Source organism: Suricata suricatta, chromosome 4, assembly GCF_006229205.1.
Source record: "Suricata suricatta isolate VVHF042 chromosome 4, meerkat_22Aug2017_6uvM2_HiC, whole genome shotgun sequence".
NCBI classification, from domain to species: domain Eukaryota; kingdom Metazoa; phylum Chordata; class Mammalia; order Carnivora; family Herpestidae; genus Suricata; species Suricata suricatta.
The window spans coordinates 114,464,918-114,483,268 of NC_043703.1; the positions used below are offsets into that span (position 1 = coordinate 114,464,918).

At 47.8% G+C, this 18,351-nt stretch overlaps 1 protein-coding gene across 3 annotated transcripts; it reads left to right on the forward strand.

Moving 5' to 3' along the window:
• Nucleotides 1–1,933: 1,933 nt before the first annotated feature.
• Nucleotides 1,934–11,340, forward strand: NAGK (N-acetylglucosamine kinase). Of its 3 annotated transcripts, none has more exons than XM_029937568.1 (10): nucleotides 1,934–2,196; nucleotides 4,162–4,269; nucleotides 4,401–4,499; nucleotides 5,069–5,210; nucleotides 5,987–6,097; nucleotides 6,709–6,821; nucleotides 8,494–8,581; nucleotides 9,536–9,633; nucleotides 10,112–10,190; nucleotides 11,054–11,339. In XM_029937568.1, exons 3-10 carry the CDS (start codon nucleotides 4,440–4,442, stop codon nucleotides 11,242–11,244), a joined length of 882 nt encoding a protein of 293 aa, XP_029793428.1. In that variant the 5' UTR covers nucleotides 1,934–2,196; nucleotides 4,162–4,269; nucleotides 4,401–4,439; the 3' UTR covers nucleotides 11,245–11,339. The 3 variants fall into 3 exon arrangements, with proteins under 3 accessions (XP_029793428.1, XP_029793425.1, XP_029793427.1); XM_029937565.1 differs by lacking the exon at nucleotides 1,934–2,196 and adding an exon at nucleotides 2,211–2,288 and having other exon boundaries at nucleotides 4,162–4,246; nucleotides 11,054–11,340; XM_029937567.1 differs by lacking the exons at nucleotides 1,934–2,196; nucleotides 4,401–4,499 and adding an exon at nucleotides 2,211–2,288 and having other exon boundaries at nucleotides 4,162–4,246; nucleotides 11,054–11,340.
• The last annotated feature ends 7,011 nt before the right edge of the window (nucleotides 11,341–18,351 follow it).

Below are 18,351 nucleotides of genomic sequence, written 5' to 3' on the forward strand. Positions count from 1 at the left end.
CCTGTTTGCCTACAAGTGGCCTCTCCAGTTAAAACATTAAAATTTTCTTAAGGGATAGGAAATTGGTCAGTGGTTATTTCTTATGAACCTACGGAAACAATTTAAGTTTTGCTTATGATTTCTAGTGGCAAAAGCAAGAAATGCCCCAGGTCAAGTTAGTCTTGCAAAATAAGCTAAATTAAGCATTGCTTGTATGACTAGACTGGTTTTGTCCTCGCAGGGAATTTTCAAGGCTTGTCTCTGTTAGCTTATTTTGCAATCCTGTATTTTACAATTATAGCACAGGTCATTTTGGACTAGCCACATTTCAAGTGTTCGGAAGTCCCATATGGCTAGCGTGCTAGAGAGCACATGGTAATTAGAAACGTAAATAAAAATTTGTTAAAATCTGTGTAGTACTTTAAGGTTTCCAAAATTCTTCTGATATTTACATTTTGTGTTATTCTGGGTAAGTGGATGTTTAGCATTTCCATTTTGTAGATGAGCAGCAGCAGCAGCAATTGTGTGTGATTCATCCAAGGTCATCAGCTAATTAGTGGTGAACTCGATCCCTGCATTGGAACCTGGGCACTTTCTCTTTTGCTTCCTTTTCTAAACAAGCAATACAAAGGGAAACTTTATCACACATACAGGTCCCAAGGCTGACTGCACTAGTGTGCAAAAAGGCATAGTCCTTTCAAATCTACCTGTAATCTCCTCTCTAAAAATCCTGCCCAGTTAAATCCCACCAGAATTGATGAGTTCCATTATTCTAAAAATATGTGTGTTAGATTAAGCACCTTCCAGCTCAGATGTTCCAGGGATGTAAATGATGCAAGTGGGCATAAAAAAAATCCTACCCCTCTCTCTAATATTCTCTGTAACGTAGTGATTTACATTTTAAGTACTCTTGAAGGCTTCACTGTAGTGTTTCAGCATCCCAAATAGGTAAGACATGAGGTAAAGACGCCTCTCTTCCACTCTTAAAAAACACATATACGCCAAACGTTCACACCAAAACATAACCAGACCCAACTTGCTTTTTTTGTTTGTTTTTTTTAATGTTTTACTTATTTTTTATACAGAGAGAGACAGGGCATGAGAGGGGGAGGGGCAGAGAGAGAAGGAGGCACAGAACCAGAAGCAGGCTCCAGGCTCTGAGCTATCTGTCAGCACAGAGCCTGACGTGGGGCTCGAACCCACCACCGTGAGATCATGACCTGAGCCGAAGTCGGAGGCTCAACCGACTGAGCCACCCAGGCACCCCCAGACCCAACTTGCTATCCGGGAAAGAAGCTACCAGTGCAGGGTTTCTCTAAACGGAGAAGCAAGGTATGCCGCGGGGATGGAAGTGGGCAGAGCAGGGATCAGGTCAGAAATCGTCCTTAAGGCTGAAGTTCCTGAAGAGATGCCAAAGGAAGCTGACTGCCCTGACCTGACATCATGGGCCCAGAACAGCCGGGAAGAGCCGGCTGGGTGCCACAGGATCCCCAGCCTGGCTCCTAAATCTGGCTAGTATTTCCCCCCTTCTCGCTTTTTCCCTTTCCCAATCCCTGTAAGGAAAGAAAGTGGGATGGTCGTTGAAGGGCTACAACAGTTTTGCAGTCTATGGCCCGGCAAATACCCTGTGCAAAGAACTGAACTGAGCGGCTTCTAAGAGCTGACCACCCGCTTCTCTGGGTTGCAAGGACAGCCTTCTCCTAAGCCCAGCCCAATTCTAATTACTGCTGGTTACGCACATTCGGCACCAGCGCAGCAAAAAGTCTGCGCGGTGCTTGTGCGCGCGAGTGTGACGTCTGCCATGGTCAGGCAGGTGCCGGGTTGGCCATCCTAATTTTTAACACAGGGTCCCTGACTTGGCGCGCTCAGCGCCCCAGTTTCCCGAGTCCATCACTGACAAGTCTCCGTGGCTCACAAGCTGTGCGCACGCGCGAGGCGGGGCTGCCAGCAACTTCCGGGCGCTGGGGGGGTAGGCAGGGCACGAGGTGTCTAGCAGGTGGGAACAGGACACACCTTTCTGGGATCTGGTATCCATCTCCGGAGGCAGGGTCCAGGAGGTGGGGAGAGATCCGCCCGGGGTCTGGAGTTGCCTCTGAGGCCCGCGCTCGTTCAGGCCGAAGGTCTCGCCGGGGCGGGCCGGGCTTGGGCCGCCACGCCCCGCGCAGTCAGCAGGACGGCTCCGACGTTCACGTGACGCGGGCGGCGCCGAAAGGGCAGGTGGGCAGGTGGGCAGGTGGGCGGGAGGGAACCAAACTGCAGCAGCGGCGGCGCAGTACCGGTATGGCAGCGATCTACGGGGGTGTAGAGGGGTGAGTGCGGCCCGGCGGAGGGAATCCGGGAGGGGTGGCTTGGAATAGGTCGGAGGGCGGAAGGAAGCCCGTGCCCAGGCTGGCTGGCTGGTGACTTCCTACCTTAGGGTCCAGCCACTTTGGGCTTCTGAACTGCGGGGCTTGCGGAGGAGGGGTGTGTGCACGAGCAGCGATGCCTTTTCGCGCGGGATCGTGTGTCACGGCCACAGAGCCGGGGCTCGGGGTCCTTTGTGTTTCACGGCGGAACCACACCCCTATTTCCCACGAAGACCCACTCCACCGTCGCCAGGTAGAGAAATTCCTTTTCCTTATTCCCTACCCTGGAGAGAGTTTGGCTGCACAGGTAACAAGAGTGAAGTTGCTGGACTGGGGTGGGGAGTGGGAGTGTGGTGGAAGCGGGGGCAAAGACTTTTGCCAGAGAGTATCCGAAACAGCTACCAGCCCAAGTGCTACTGCTAGCCCGTGCTTATGTCCGGAGCCCCTTCTGTTCTTGTGGACACTCCAGGCGCCTCATGCTAGATCGAACCGCTGTCATTCTTGGATTTTTCCTGCTTAAAAGTTTGTTTACTGGATTTCTTTCTTTCTTTCTCTTTCTTTCTTTCTTTCTTTCTTTCTTTCTTTCTTTCTTTCTTTCTTTCTTTTCTTTTCTTTTCTTTTCCTTTTTTTTTTTTTTTTTTAATACCGCTTCTCTGTATGACTGTGGGCAAGACTTTTACCCTAATTGGGCTTTTACCACAAGTGTAAAGTGAGAAGAGAGATGAATAAAAGGGTTGGCAAGTCCCCTGCCAGTGAAAGCATTCTGTGGTCTCCTTGTGTCAAATCCCGGCATAATAGAGTGTGGCTCTTGTTTCCACCTACGTATTTACTTTTGAATCTGAAACTGGGATTACCTCTGTGGCAGCTGCATCCCACTGCTGGCTCGTGGACTCCCCAGTGTCATCTTTTTTTTTTTAACATGAATTTTTAAGGTTGATCTTCCCCGTCCTATATCTGTTTTAAAAAAAAGTGCAGGAGCTTGGGTTTATCCCTGTTCTATTCATGTGTAAGATAATGACCTATTTTTCTCGTTTGTTGAGAGATTTTTTTGGGATGTTGGATCTGCTGCCTCATGCATTAACTACCCTCTTGAAATTTCTTATCATCTTTGAGTTTGAGCAGCAGGACATTTAGTGTCCTCTTCTGATATTCCCAAGAGTACCGATCAATAAAGAAATACATATCACACCACCAAAGACCTCCCACCAAACTACCAACTACCAGTTCCCCCAGTCATAAGCATTTCACCATTTGGTTGCCTAAGTAGGCGTAAACTCTCCCTGCCCTCTAGTCAGTATTTCTGCCAAAGGTTTCTTGAAGAACTGGGAGCTGGATCTTCAAAGGCAGCCTTCAGTGAAAGAAGCAGAGATGTGTGCCATTCCCCTTAGTCATTTACCGAGTGTTGCTGTGCCAGGCACGAGGAGGGACACTTAGTCTGGAGCTTGGCCCCGTGGAGCTTGTAGTCTAGTGAGAGGCCGCTAGGAAAACAACTAAACATTCTTAACCGAACCTTTAAGACTTATGGGGGCACTGATATGGCTTAACTGAGGCAGCTGTGAGAATGGGGTAGGCCACATGTCAGAGGTCTCAAGGACTAGGTGATGGAGAAGTAGGGTCTTGCAGGATAAGTAGGACATCCCCACGGGAGGCTGAGCTGAGACAACGTTTCAGTCTGGTAGCACATCAAACCCCAAACCACAGAAGTGGGCTTGGGAATGGGACTTGGGTTTGCCGAAGCTGCCTCTGTCTCAACAGGGCTCGGCCTGTGACCAGGACTGCACAAGCTTAGCCATACCTGCAGTTTGTCTAAGACTGAGTGCCCTCTTGTGTTCTGTAGGGGAGGCTCACAGTCCAAGGTCCTTTTACTCTCAGAGGATGGACAGATCCTGGCAGAAGAAGATGGACTCAGCACAAACCACTGGGTAAAGGCCCCAGTGAGGGACCAGTAGGTTTGGTTGTGGTTTTATTCTCTGTACCTCCCATTAAGGTGGTAGCTGGGGCCACTTACAGCGGCCTGTAGGGGCAGCACGGGTCATGTAAGCCTTTGTAACTCCTCCATCCCTTGCTTGGGGCCAGCTGATCGGGAAGGACAAGTGTTTGGAGAGGATCAACGAGATGGTGAACAGGGCTAAGATGAAAGCAGGGGTGGATCCTCTGGTCCCTCTACGAAGCTTGGTGAGTCTGGGGTAGAGCCCGGAAATTATGTTTCAGAAACACAGACAGCGATTTTGACTAGATGAGTCTGATAGTGGCAGAGTGAAGGGCCTTGAGGGCTTAGTCTCTGGTCTAGAAACACATATTCTCACCCATTCTTGTGGTTCAGCATAGAGTTGGACCTATAAGCACTCGTTAAATGTTAGCTGTTATTCTTAGCTCAGACGTTTCTCTCACATTGCTGTAGCGCTGACCACTCCCTGGCCACAGCCTCAGTGAGATGTTCTGTGGACCCAGCTAAACCCCATGAGGTCCAAACCAAGCCTGTCTCCTCCGCTCGCTTTTCCGCCTGACTTTTCTGTTCAGGGCACTACTGACCCTCCCACGCTCCAAACCTGGCATTGTCGAATTCTCCATTCCCAGACCAGGTTCCTCTTGCAGCCACAGCCCTCTGATGGGTCATGTGCAGGACAGAAGGAGGACTTCATGCCCAGATGTAGAGAGAAAGGGCAGACACCAGGAAGGGAGAGAGTTGAGAAAGGGGCTGGGTCTGGGGTGCTGCTCGCTCACTCCCCTCCCCTGCGGCCCAGGGCCTGTGTCTGAGTGGTGGGGAGCAGGCGGACGCGGTGAAGAAGCTGACAGAGGAGCTGAGGGAACGATTTCCCTACCTGAGCGAAAGCTACTTAATCACCACCGATGCCACCGGCTCCATCGCCACAGCCACGCAGGATGGTGAGGAGGCGGCGGGAGGGGTGAGACTGAGAGCTGGTTTTCTTGGGAAGGCCCCTTAGGTAGAGGCAGCAGAACTTGTCTTGCAGTGTCTGGAAGGCAGGCTGCAGCATCCCCCATTCCCTTCTTCCTGTTCTTTTTATTGGCTGAAGTTCCTGTCAGAGCAAGGACTGGACAGAAGGTGGGAGGGCACGGAAGGCCGGAAGAGTCAAACCGGAGTGCACCCCAGAGGGGGAGCGCCTGGGGCAGTGCTGTGATGGCGCGGGCTGGAGAGCAGTTGAGTGCTCGGAGAAGATGGGAGGAGCTCTGTGATAGCAGTGTCAAAGGGCCTGGGTCCTGCAAGATCAGCATTTGAATCTCAGTTCCTATTTTGCCAGTGGCGCCATCTTGGGTAGTTCTGCAGCTTTCTGAGTTTCAGTTTCCTCCACTCTAAAATGGGGCTGTTGTATTCACAAAGGTAGTTTGAGTGTTGAGTCTGTGTGAACAGGGTCCGGTATAATCCCTGGCTCCTAAGAGGTACTCAGTAAGGCAGGTAGTTTCTCAGCTGGACAAGGAGACAGGCTCGTGTTCCTCTTGTCTCCCAGAGAAGGGCTCTGGGTAGATGGGAGCTTCTTTGAGACTCAAGCCCTTCACTTTCAGGCAGGAGACTAGCTGGGCTTGGTTATCTCTACAAGATTGGGTGGTGATCCCAGGGCAGGTTTCTCTCCTATCTCTCCTCAGAAGCTGTGTGCTCCATGCAGGGCCTTGGCTACACTGAACCTCCCATGCCCTTTCCCCAGGTGGCATCGTGCTCATCTCTGGGACGGGTTCCAACTGCAGGCTTATCAACCCCGATGGCTCAGAGAGTGGCTGCGGCGGCTGGGGCCACATGATGGGGGACGAGGGCTCAGGTGAGCTCATGCCAACTGGGCCCGGCTCTGGCTCAGGGTCCTGGATCCTTCCCTTCCTTCACTCCCATCTTCCTCTCCCCTGCCCTTGGCCACCAACCCCTTGGGGCTTTCCAGGGACAGCTCCTGAAAAGTTGTTCTGAGTACAGGATAATGACTGAGACGTGCCAGACTAGTGGCTGACCTTAGTCCTCAGCAGTGATCTGTATCCAGACCCAGATTCATGCCTCAGCATTATAGTTTTCACCTTCCTGTGTTGACTTTTGGAATCCTTAGGGAGAAATTGACCCTATAAAAGTTAAGGCTGTAGATGCCAGGAGATGCTGTACTGGGGTCAGCTCATGGCAGTGACTACAGTGGTTTGTGGACAGCTCACTGACTTTATTTTGGGGATAGGAGTTGGTGTGACACAGCTTCACCTGTCCTGCCTTCCCTCTAGCTTTCCCCTAGTGAATTGGTCAATATGGTTTAAACCGAGGCCTCCAGGTTGGGAATTGGGGCACCTAATTTGCTGTAATACCCGAGCTAATCACTGACCTCTCTAGATCTGAGTATTCCTGTTTGTGAACTCAGGGGGATTGCCCCATCTACTTAGCCCTCTCTGCTTTCCACAGCCTACTGGATTGCACACCAAGCAGTGAAAATAGTGTTTGATTCTATTGACAACCTAGAGACGGCTCCTCATGACATTGGCTACATCAAACAGGCGATGTTCAACTATTTCCAGGTACTTCCCCTGCCTCTGGTAAACATGTACACCTGGGATGGGCAGAGGGCTCCTGAGCAGGAGTGGATGTAGAAGAACTGGATGAGCCAAAGGGAAGTTGGGGTGTGTCAGAGCTGCGGGATGAAGTTCCAGGTGAAGACAGGATTCATAATGATGTGGATGATGCATTCCAAGAGGATGTCAGGTATGAGGAATGGGTAGGCTGGGGACAACTGGTTAGCTAGAATTCATTCTTGAGCAGCTAGACCCTTCTAGGAGATGAAGGCAGATGCCATTTTAGGCTTGAATGAGAAGTACAGGTGAGATCAGGAGCCGTGTACTTAGAGACAGCAGGTAAAGGTTGAACAGGTGTGTTGGCCAGTGAGCTGTTTCTGGCCTGTATGGGTCAGGGAGGACAGCCATTAAAGAGGTGGGGGCGAGTTCTTAGGGGAGAAATGATTTCCTTCCTAGAGCATTTAGGGACTGACTTTTCCAATGTCTGGGCCATGCTTACTTGTAGTGGGTTAGGAAACAGCTCCCTTTAGCTGAACCCCAGGTAAAGGGGGAGAGAAGGAAGATAAATCTATTTGATAGACATCTCTGAGTGGGAGCTGCTTAGGCAGGCTGAGAATTGGCTCCGTGAAGGAAATTACAGTTGCTGGAAGGTAGGACCTATGTTTTCGAAGTTCAGGGATTGATGATTAAAGAGAAACTCTGGCCTGGACCAAGATAAGGAATGAGGAAGAACCAGGAAGAGAAATCACTTTCCAGAGCAGTTGCTGTGGAAAGTGGAGTTAAGCTACCCTGACCCAACAGATTGGTTCTACACCCTTTGCTGATACATCTGCCACTCCCTCTTTTGTCCTTGAGTCATTATCTTCTAAAGTCTTTTCAAAGATGAAGGGAGGGGCGCCTGGGTGGCTCAGCCTGCTAAGTGGCCTGACTTCTGCTCAGGTCCTGATCTCGCGCGGTGTGCGAGTTCTAGCCTGCTTCAGGTTCTGTGCTGACAGCTCAGAGCCTGGGGCCTGCTTCCAATTCTGTGTCTCCTCTCTCTGCCCTTCCTCTGCTCGTGCTCTCTCTGTCTGTCAAATACAAATAAACATTAAAAACAAAAAAGATTAAGGGAGATCATGTGCATAACATGCTTACTATATTGCTGTAGGTCCCCAAATTGCAGCCCCTCTTCTTCCATTTTCGTAGTGTATTCTGGGGAAGCACTGGTTCCTCAGGACTTGCAGAGGCGGTTTGTTGGGGTGAAAGAAGGGAGAGAAGTTTGTGGTCAGAGAAGTTTGGGAGAAACAAATAGATTTCTTGGTTCTGGACTTCACAGGGCCTTTAATTTGCTAGTGTGCACTGTGACTCAGAGTTGCAATGTGCAGTGGTCCTTAGATTCCTTTCACCAAAGAAATCTTTTCGTGAGAAACTCAAGGAACTACAGAACACACGCTGGTGCACACAGGTCTGTGCTGTGTGCTGTATGTATCCAAGCTAAGGATAAGGAGCGACAGAAGCCATGTGGAGAAAACAAAGAACTTTTTTCAAATGAGAAGTCTCAAGTCTTTATATTCTCTAGAACTTAAATAATGTTATTACAGCTCTTCAAACAGAGACATCAGGAAAGCAACTTGGGTGGGCCGACTGGTTATTTTTCTTTGCTTCTGATGACTATTTCTGCCCTTTCTCTGTTTCTCAGGTGCCAGATCGGCTAGGAATCCTCACCCACCTGTACAGGGACTTTGATAAATGCAGGTTTGCTGGGTTTTGCCGGAAAGTTGCAGAAGGTACGAGAGGTGGGGCAGGGTTTTATTTAGGTTATTTCTCACAGACCTCTTTAATTGGGGGATAGAATGAGGTTCATATGGAAATTGGAAGCTAATTTCTCTTTGTCCAAGTGACTTCAGTTCTCTGCCACCATGCACCTTGGTACTTGTGGGCCTTGGGATGGATCCAGAAGGACACGTGGGTTGTATGGCAATTGTTTTATATTATCTGTTTCTCTTCTTGACAGCTGTCATGGCTTGTGCAGGCTGTAGGTCTGTTACTGAGAAATTTATGAAGCAGTTCTTTGGGCACATCTGTAATTAAAAAAAACAACAACTAGTGATACCCAAAAAACTAGGAGAACATAGAGAGGTTTGGTATATTGGGTTGGGTGTCAAGAGAAGCTAAACCATAGGGCTTGCTTGCCTGCACATTGTTTGTCCACTATAGGGTTCGTACTCCTTTCATTTGGATTCCTACAGCCTCATGGCATTATAGGGCCCTCTTAGATCTTGCTGGACTGAGGCCCTTTCAGAGCAGAGCTAGGGAGGGCTGGCCAACAGCAGACTGTTGGATGGGGGTAGGGGGCTGCAGTAGCACCAGCCAGCTGCTCAAGTAAGGTCTTGGGTCCCTAGAGGTGAGACCTTCAGGGACAGGCTCAGTAACTGTGTAACATGGAATACGGACCAGGTGCCACTGTGCTCCTCCAATGGGGGCTGCCCCTTCTTGAGCCCCTGGCATGAACCTCCTCTGTACAGGACACCCCTGCTGGGGTGGAAGTATGTGGTGTGGGCAGGGGAATACGGATGGAGAGACAGCTGTGGAGGCTTGCTTACCTACATGCCGTGAGGTGGGCATCCATTCCTACTCTGGTGGCTGTAGGGATTCCTGTTGCTGCCGTGCGGCAGAGGGAGTAACAGAGGACAAGCAGCCCCCTGGGTATTCACCCGCTCCCTTCCCTCCCTCTCCCCCAGGTGCTCAGCAAGGAGATCCCCTTTCCCGTTTTGTCTTCAGGAAGGCTGGGGAGATGCTGGGCAGACATGTGGTGGCCGTGTTGCCTGAGGTTGACCCGGTGAGTTGCGGTGGGAAGTGGATGCTGCAGGGCCAGATTTGGCTTTTTCTCATTAGGGGATGAGACTGTCCCATCAAACTCTATAAATGAGGCACGGTTTTAGAAAATATAGGGTATGAGAAAAATTCTGTATAAAGTCTGTAACATATGGAAGGAAGTTCCTTGGTCCAGAGCCTCCCCTCTGTGGCTGGCCTGCAACCTGTATTTATATCTAGTAAATTGGTTTATGTGGTACATGTTTTTGTCCATTTCCCTCCCTTCTCTTCCTTCCTCTATATTGTTGCTTAACCCTTTTTCCTTTCCTTTCCCTCCCTTGGCTTTATGAATCCCCCTGTTTTTCTCCCTTTCTCCTTTATCTTCCAGCCACCTTGACTCAAGGGGGAATAACTGGGATAGTGTGAGCTGGTCTTAAGAAACTACCCACTTCGGCACTGGATAGGTTTGGTCGCCCCCAGTAGCCATTTCTGCTCTTTGCCAGGTCTTGTTCCAGAGGGAGATGGGCCTCCCCATCCTGTGTGTGGGCTCTGTGTGGAACAGCTGGGAGCTGCTGAGGGAAGGTGAGTATAGGGTGGGCAGCAGAAGGGGGTGCTTGGGAAAGCTGCCTGCTCCAGGGAGGACTTGGGACCTGGGGGGACTTGGATAGGCCACAGCCCTCAGCCTTCCCTTGGCCATGGAGCCCTTATACAGTGTTCCATCCAGCTTCCATGAACTCTTAAAATATGTTCTTTTTAAAGGATTTATTAAATATACACCACTTAAAAAATTTTTTTACGTTATTTAATATTTTTAGAGACAGAGACAGCATGAGCAGGGGAGGGGCAGAGAGAGAGGGAGACAGAGAATCTAATACAGACTGCAGGCTCTGAGCTGCCAGCACAGAGCCCGATGCGGGGCTCAAACCCATGAACTTGAGATCATGACCTGAGCCAAAGTCAGACACTCAACCAACTGAGCCACCCAGGCGCCCTTAATATGCACCACCCTTTAAAAATTAAAGACAACCCTAACTTAAAATCAGAGCTTCTGACCAGGATGTGGTGACATTTGTAGTCAACACAGTCCCAGCCAGAAGGAAAGAAAGGTGCCTTCTTCACCCTGGCAGCATTGGTTGTACGGGTAGCTGTGTGGTTTCCATTAGATACTCTGAAGTAGTTCAAGGACCCCATGCTTCCTTGGAGTTCCTGGCATTGGGTGCTTGGTGGCTGTAGGCTCGAGGACCTCACAGCCATCACTGGGCTCATGTACCCTGCTGCCCTGTCTGCTAGGGATTTGGCATGTGGGCCCCTTGAAGACCTGCTCAGGAATGCCTCAGGGCCTGGGCCTCTCCTTTCCCTCCCTGTCTTTGTCCCACCTTCTCCTGGTCTCATCCACAGGGTCCTGGTCTGCTCTCACCTCCATCATCTGCCCTCTTTCCCTCCAGGTTTCATCCTGGCGCTGACCCAGGGCAGAGAGATCCAGGCCCAGAACTCCTTCTCTAGCTTCACCCTGATGAAACTTCGATACTCCTCTGCCCTGGGCGGGGCCAGCCTAGGGGCCAGGCACATTGGGCACCTCCTCCCCATGGACTACACTGCCAATGCCATTGCCTTCTACTCCTACACCTTCTCCTAAGGGGCTTGCCCTGACTCTACCACTACAAGCCCAGTGGACTTTGAGTACTGGAAAGGAGGCGGCTCTTTTCCTTTCCCTTTTTTTTTTTTTTTAATTTTTTTAAAAAAAGAAAAACACATAGAAAATAAATGCACTTTACTCCCCAATTGGATTGTGTTATCAAGCACACTCGCTGTGTACACTCTCAGGGCACCTGCCAGTAGGTATCCCAGAGAGCTCAGGAATGGTTTTAATAGAAGATTGAAAGCCCCATGCCCTGGGGCTTGGCCTTCAGTTTGTAATCTGCTTGCCATACAGTTGGGCAGATAATTCACGTGTACCATCCCTTACCAACCCACCCTCCATTCGCATATGTACATGCTCTGAGGCTGCCAGTTAAATTGTGACTTTCTCCTGTCAAGATGGGTAATGAATCCTACACAGCGATTTTTAGTGGAGCTAAGGGTTCTCTGTGGAGAACATCACTGGGACTAACCTTAGACACATCACATCCTTACCTCCTGATAGCCCCAGTAGGGTTTAGGGGACAGTATCATTCTAGTCTCAGAGAATTACCTCACTGGATTTGGTACCTCTAGGAAAACAGCACATTTTGCAGTTTTTCCCCATGAATGAGTTCTTGAGAGGTTATGAAGATAACTTAGATCCAAGAAGGCTAATTAGACACAACTAGGGGGCCTATATACTCCTGGCGACTCCTAACCTGGCTCTGGTTATAGGACATTTTGCATTTGTTGTGTGACACAGAATAATGAACATCAGTGAAGAGCAGGAATGATTCCTGTCCCCTGGATACTGTGAATTTGATCAGTAAAGATAAGGCCAAAGCTTCCTGTTGTCTGCCCATGCTGCTCAGTGAGGACTGAAGGCGGAGTCCGAGTCCACAATGGCTGTTTTTATAGGTGTTCAGAATGTAAGCTGGTAGAAGGCATGGAACATGTGCCAGACACTAGTTCTCAAGTTTATGTGCATCAGTTATTCTAGATTGTGTTATTAACTGAGATTTTTGTTTTTCTCATAAGGTGTCAGATTCAGTAGGTCAAGGAAGAGGTGGAAATGTTCATTTCTGCTGAATACCTTGGGTGACTTGTGTAGCAGAGGTCCAGGATCTACACTTGAGCGAGCACTACCCTATAGCTCTTGAGTTCTGATGAAGCCCTTGAGGAGGTCTCAGATACTTGCATCTCAAGTCAAATGACACTTCATGTGTAGAACAGAGTGGCAGCAGCTCTCCTCCCATCAGTCCTAGCCCAACACAAGTTGGAGTTTCGAGCGCTAAGAACTCAAGCCAAGTCCCTTCTGAGGGGAAATCTTCGCATCTACTAGGGTCCAGCTCTCAGCAGGTCTAGTACATCTGGTAAAAAGCTTGCAAAGAGAAGAAGGACCTAGAGGAAGTGTCTTTGCTATCTCTCGTGGTCCCAAGAACAGTTACTAATGTGCAGGGAGCTTTGGAGAAGTCTTTTACATGATCTCAGAACCAGGATCAAGCAGGATTTTGGATTTAGAATCTAAAACTTCATTGGTGGGAGTTTATAAATAGAGCATAAACATAAGAGTTTATATCCTTCAAGATTATGGCCATCCCTCTTCCTTTCCATTCATTGTCTAGGCTCTGCTATTCCAATGGGACAGTACTGGTTTTAGAGCCAAGCAAGGAACACATCTTAACAGACTTTTTTTAGTCCCAGTACATAAGGATTGAATAAGTTAGTTGAGAAAAATAAAGGCAATTATTTGAGGTCAAATGTGTTCCTAGTTTCTCATCCAATGTAATGAGGTAGCTTGTTCTCCAGCATCAGAAGGCCCTGTTACCAGAGGTTGCAGTGCAGAAAGTCATGATGATGAGTTTCTCCTCCTTTTATTTAACTTGTAATCTCCCTCCCTAATAAGATACCAGGAGGAAAGAAGGGGATTCCATACGATCAAGGCATTGGAGATGGATATATTCATCTTATCTGAGCCTCAAATAGCCTGTGACCAGGCAAAAGCTTGGAATAAGAACGGGACTCAAATGAAGGCAGCACTGCTTTAATCTAACAGCACAGCCTCATCTGTGTCGTTCATTCAGCAAACACTGAATGTCTCATGGTTGTGATGGGCACTGAGGAATAAAAATGAGTACACCCCTACCTACACCTCATACCAACTGAGAAATGGACAAATTTATGGAACTGCATGTTTACAATATCTGCTTTCCTGTAGTCTACTTAACTTTAATAAGATGTTTTAAGTGAATGAGTACAACAATGACATTTTCAAGGATGTGAATAGATGAATAGACATAACTGTAGTATCTCAAAAAGCTCTAAACAGGCAAATCAGCTCAGATTCCTCCCAACTCCCCACCCCACCCCAGCCTTGTTTTAGAAAGGCTGCAAAGAAAAACAGCACTCAAAGCAAAACCCATGGCCCATGGGCTGGTCCCACAATCTGTGTCACATGATAAAGCCCCCTCAGAGAATCACTGGGAGATTCAAGCTAGGTATAGTCCGAATAAATAGGAATTCCCAAATATCCCCACAATAGAATGGACAATGCCCACTTGTTAACCCAGGAGCCCTGGATAGTCCTTGGTACCTAGCAGGCTCTCCTGACTTGTTCAGGAGTTGAGAGGCAGATAGAACTTTTATGTGTTTTCTAGATAGGAGTCTTGTTTTCCCCAGAGGCAGGAAGAGAACAGCTGTCCAATTTCCTTAACTTCCTTTCAAGTCCAAGGATTTCCTGTTAATCATCTTTGTTCAAAGCTGTACACAGGGACGCCCGGGTAGCTGTGTACGTTACTGCCATGACTGCTGCTATGTATGAAGCCCCTTCCCTGTGCCAAACAGTATTTTGAGATTAAATGCGGTCCGATTTTCACAACAGCCCCAGGAGGAAGGGGTTGCGTCTTCATAACTGAGGTGCAGGCTGAAGGCACTAAGAAAGTGGTGGAGGGGCACCTGGGTGGCTCGGTCGGTTAAGCGTCCGGCTTCGGCTCAGGTCAGATCTCACGTCCGTGAGTTCGAGCCCCACGTCAGGCTCTGTGCTGACAGCTAGCTCAGAGCCTGGAGCCTGCTTCTGGTTCTGTGTCTCCTTCTCTCTCTGCCCCTCCCCCTCTCATGCTCTGTCTCTCTCTGTATCAAAAATAAATAAAACATTAAAAAAAAAAAAGAAAGTGGTGGAGGTGGGATTCGCTTGGCTCGGTGACTTCCAAGTCAATGCTTTTACTACTTCCTAATGCTAGGATGAAAAATGATGCAACTAAAACCATGTTCCATCTTGGGACAAAAATCTCACATAAACCAAAAGTGCATTCCCTGTATGAGGACATATGACTCAACCTTAGAGAAAAACAGTTTGCTGCCAGCAAGTAAATGCAATTTATTCTCATTTTATTGAGATTTTCCACAGCTGCCACTTGGTTTGTATAGCAAAATTTTTAAAAAGTAACTTTTTTCCCATTTTTTATATTTTTATGAAAATCACTTTCTTCAATCTTAAAGCCCTCCCCAAAGAAGTATTAGTAACTACCCTGTTATGTTTATGGGGGGGAGGGGCAGGAAGGGAACAAAACCAGCTTTTAAACACTTGCAAAACAGGGATCACAGTCCAAAGTCAAGACATCGCACTAAGCTGCCGCGGGGCACCATCAGCACCACGCCATCCACACAGACAGCCATCCACACCACCAGACGGGTCCTGCGTAGACCATCGGGCTTCTTGTTCCACAGGCCCCACTCCCTGTGCTGGCTGTCTTCTCCAAATCCATCCAACAGGCAGCACAATCTTTAATACGTGTTCAGCTTTGTAATGGCGACAAACTGTATTCAGGAAGTTCAGAGACCCTCCTCCATCCAGTTCTGGAGGATAAAATACCAGCAGAGAATAGACGGTTTCACTTTTGTGTCCACTCAAAATATACTCATTAAATTAGCAGATGCTTCAAAAGTCCTGATGTGCGGACAGCACAAAAGTTCCTTATAAAAAAGAAGTTGCAAAATTATAAAAATTGCTGCAGTTGAGGCTCCTCATGTGGAGCTTCTAGTGACCAAGCTGGTTCTGAGAAGCAGTTCCTTTGCCATGCACAGCAGCTTCCCTAGAAGTCCTGTGTTCTGAGGGTTCTTTCTAGAATACAGGGGTCTGAAATCCAAGTTTAAAAGATGACCTGCTGATAAAATGTGGTGTTATCCATCAACGGAATAGTACCGAGCACTATAAAGGAAGAAACTACCAATACAAGTTATACCTCATGGATGAAACTCAAAAATTTGCTCAGTGAAAAAAGCCAGCCAGAGACCACAGTTTGTAGGATTCCACTGATATGATGCCCAGAAAAGGCAAATTTATAGTGACAGAAAGATAAAGTGGTTGCCTAGAGCTGGGAACAGGGATTATCATGTAAATAGGCAAGAAGGATCTCATCAGGGTGGGGGATGAAAATGTTCTAAAGCTGAGTATGGTTATGGCCACGCCACTCAGAAAACTTACTAAAATAACTTGAAATGGGTGAATTTTGTATGTAAAATATGCCTCAATAAAGTCGTTTAAAAAAAAAAAAAAACCCTGCTTCCCAAACCACACATCAAGTATTAAAGATTTCTGAAGGCTCACCATCAACAGGGCAGGATTATCACTTAGTGTTGAGTTACAGAGTGAAAACATTGTACTGTTTTATAGTAAATAGTGTAGTGTACACCAGATCTGGGTCAATCCTCCTGTTCTCTCCAATCATTTCCCAAACAACCACAGTATCCCTCAGGGAGTGGCTGGGTATAGATACATAGTCTTTTTGGTGGACTTCCCCAAATCTTGGTCAAGTTTGTCAGGAATCTGCTAAACGTCACCTAAACCAACGAACATTATTAACATGTGATGCTGGGACCCTTATTGAAGAACACCTGTCCCCTCCAAACACAGCAGCATTGATCCCTGGGTACCTGATGTGTCCACATGGGCTCTGCAGCAGCACTAATACAAGATGGTTCAGTCAAGCTGTTTCCTTCGGCTCCTTCTTCACACAGCTTTCCTCTCTGACATCTATTTTAGAGGACTATTTTAGTGACCTCCTTACCTTCCAGCCTCTCCAAAATCAAGACAAAACTCACACTAGGACAATCCACAATTTAAAAGCTGCTGCTTAGTATTTCACTGAAAACATTTTTTAGACCAAAGTTAGCATTATAACTTTAAAGACACCCCAGCTGTTTTGACTTTGAAAACCAAAGGTGCTGCAAAGGTCCAGCCTTTTCCTTACAGTACGTTTTGCTTTGACCATACATGATCCCCAGAGGCAGCTGCTGTAGTCAGGACACCCAAAGACCCCAGCTGCAGGTGCCGAGGCTTACTTAGGCTGTGTCCCGTCAGGTTTTCCGCTGCAGTTCAAAGACCTGGAGAAACTGAACATTAACTTGATTTTTTTCTCTTGGAGAGCAAGAGATAAAATCATTTTCATATTGGAGTTTTAGAGTCCAATAAACACAAGACTCAGAAATCTGTCACTAATAAACTTAACACTGGGACCTGCCAGAATTGGCACTGGTTGAAAATAGTTTCTACGCAAATTCTCAAACTTCCAGTTGCCAATAGGAAAAGTTTAAGCAGAGTAGTAGCTTAAATACAACATGAAAATAATCACTTAAAAATACCAGCCTTGCCCTTAAAAGGTAAAGGTGCCCCGGCTGAACACACCCAGATTGTTTCCTACAAAGGACAAAGTTGGAGACAGAGGCCCCCAGCCTTTCCACAGTGAAGGTCCAACAAAACCCACATGCATTTTCTGCTCAGGAGCTGGCAAACTCTCTAGCTGAGCCTATGATCTGGGTGACAATTGTGCTCCTGCCTCACAAAATATAACTGATGGTGAAAAGAGCCAGGCTACAGAAAGAAACTGTCTGCAGGGTGAGTCTACTTGCTAAGAAAAGGGTCAGTCACATTGCTGGCTGCTTCCTGATCCTGGAGTCAGCACACTCTTGTTTGTGTCTGGATAAGATTGGAAAGTCCAGATGTCACTGCTCATGTGGCAGCAAGCTCTCTTAGTCCTGACCAAACCTGCCTTGTGAAACCATGCTAAAGACTGACATCCAAAATGGAGCCCCACAGCAGACAGACATGTCCTTTGGAATGTACATAACATCTTAGCCTATTCTGGTGAGGAGAGCAAGCCTTCTTCAGGATGAAGAAATGGCTCCATCTGGATCCCTACAGAACTTTCCAGATTGGGAGCCACATGAGAATCCATTGTATCTTTGTGATGGAGACCCCACACTCTAAAAAATGGTTCATTCTGCAGTCGCAACATATTCCCTACAGTCTTAGGGACTCTGAGCTTGAATAAGGTAATGGAGCCTGAAGGAGGAAAAGGGGCCCCAGAACAGATAAACCTCTATTCCTGACCTTCCAAGGCCCTTTCCCTATTACAGGCAACAACCCCAGCTGAAAGCTGAAGCCCTCCCTGAAAACGGGTTAAGCGTTCCATTCTCTCGAGGTAGAGAATTAACGTGCACCGCGGCAATACAAGCTCCTTAGGCGACTCTCCTATGGCATGTGGCCTACAGAAAAGGCCATCCTGTAGACTCAAGTGAGGAAAAGATGTGGGTTCATATTTTAAATCTGACATTAGCCTGCAGCTTGTTCAAAAAGTCAACAGGGAAGCACATAAGAAAAGAAATTCCTAAGCTTCCTAGACACTAGTCCTTTCCTTCCAACCTCTGTCCTGTATCTACATACTGAATTTACAGACTTTATTTCATTACATGGCCTTTTCCTAATAGGCCTATCGCACAACACAGTAGCAGTCATACAGAAGCCACTGTCCTCCTTAGGCCTCTGCAAATCCTTGTCCTGGGAGAATGGCCAGGACTAGACACGTTCTCTTTCAGACCTGACTCTACCACCTACATCTTTATCACACAAAGGGTGCTTCTGGTGCCCAGTTTAATTCCTTATGAGTATCAACCAAAACCCCCTGTGACGCATAGCCAGGAAAGACAAAAGGAACATATCCAAAGAGCCCAACCTAGAAAACCCACAAAGCTGGGGGTGGGGGAACAGTAAAACTTTATAATCGCTGAAACTGTCCCAGTGGGTCACACTGTCACATGGGTCAAGCAGGATTCACTCTCCCAGGCT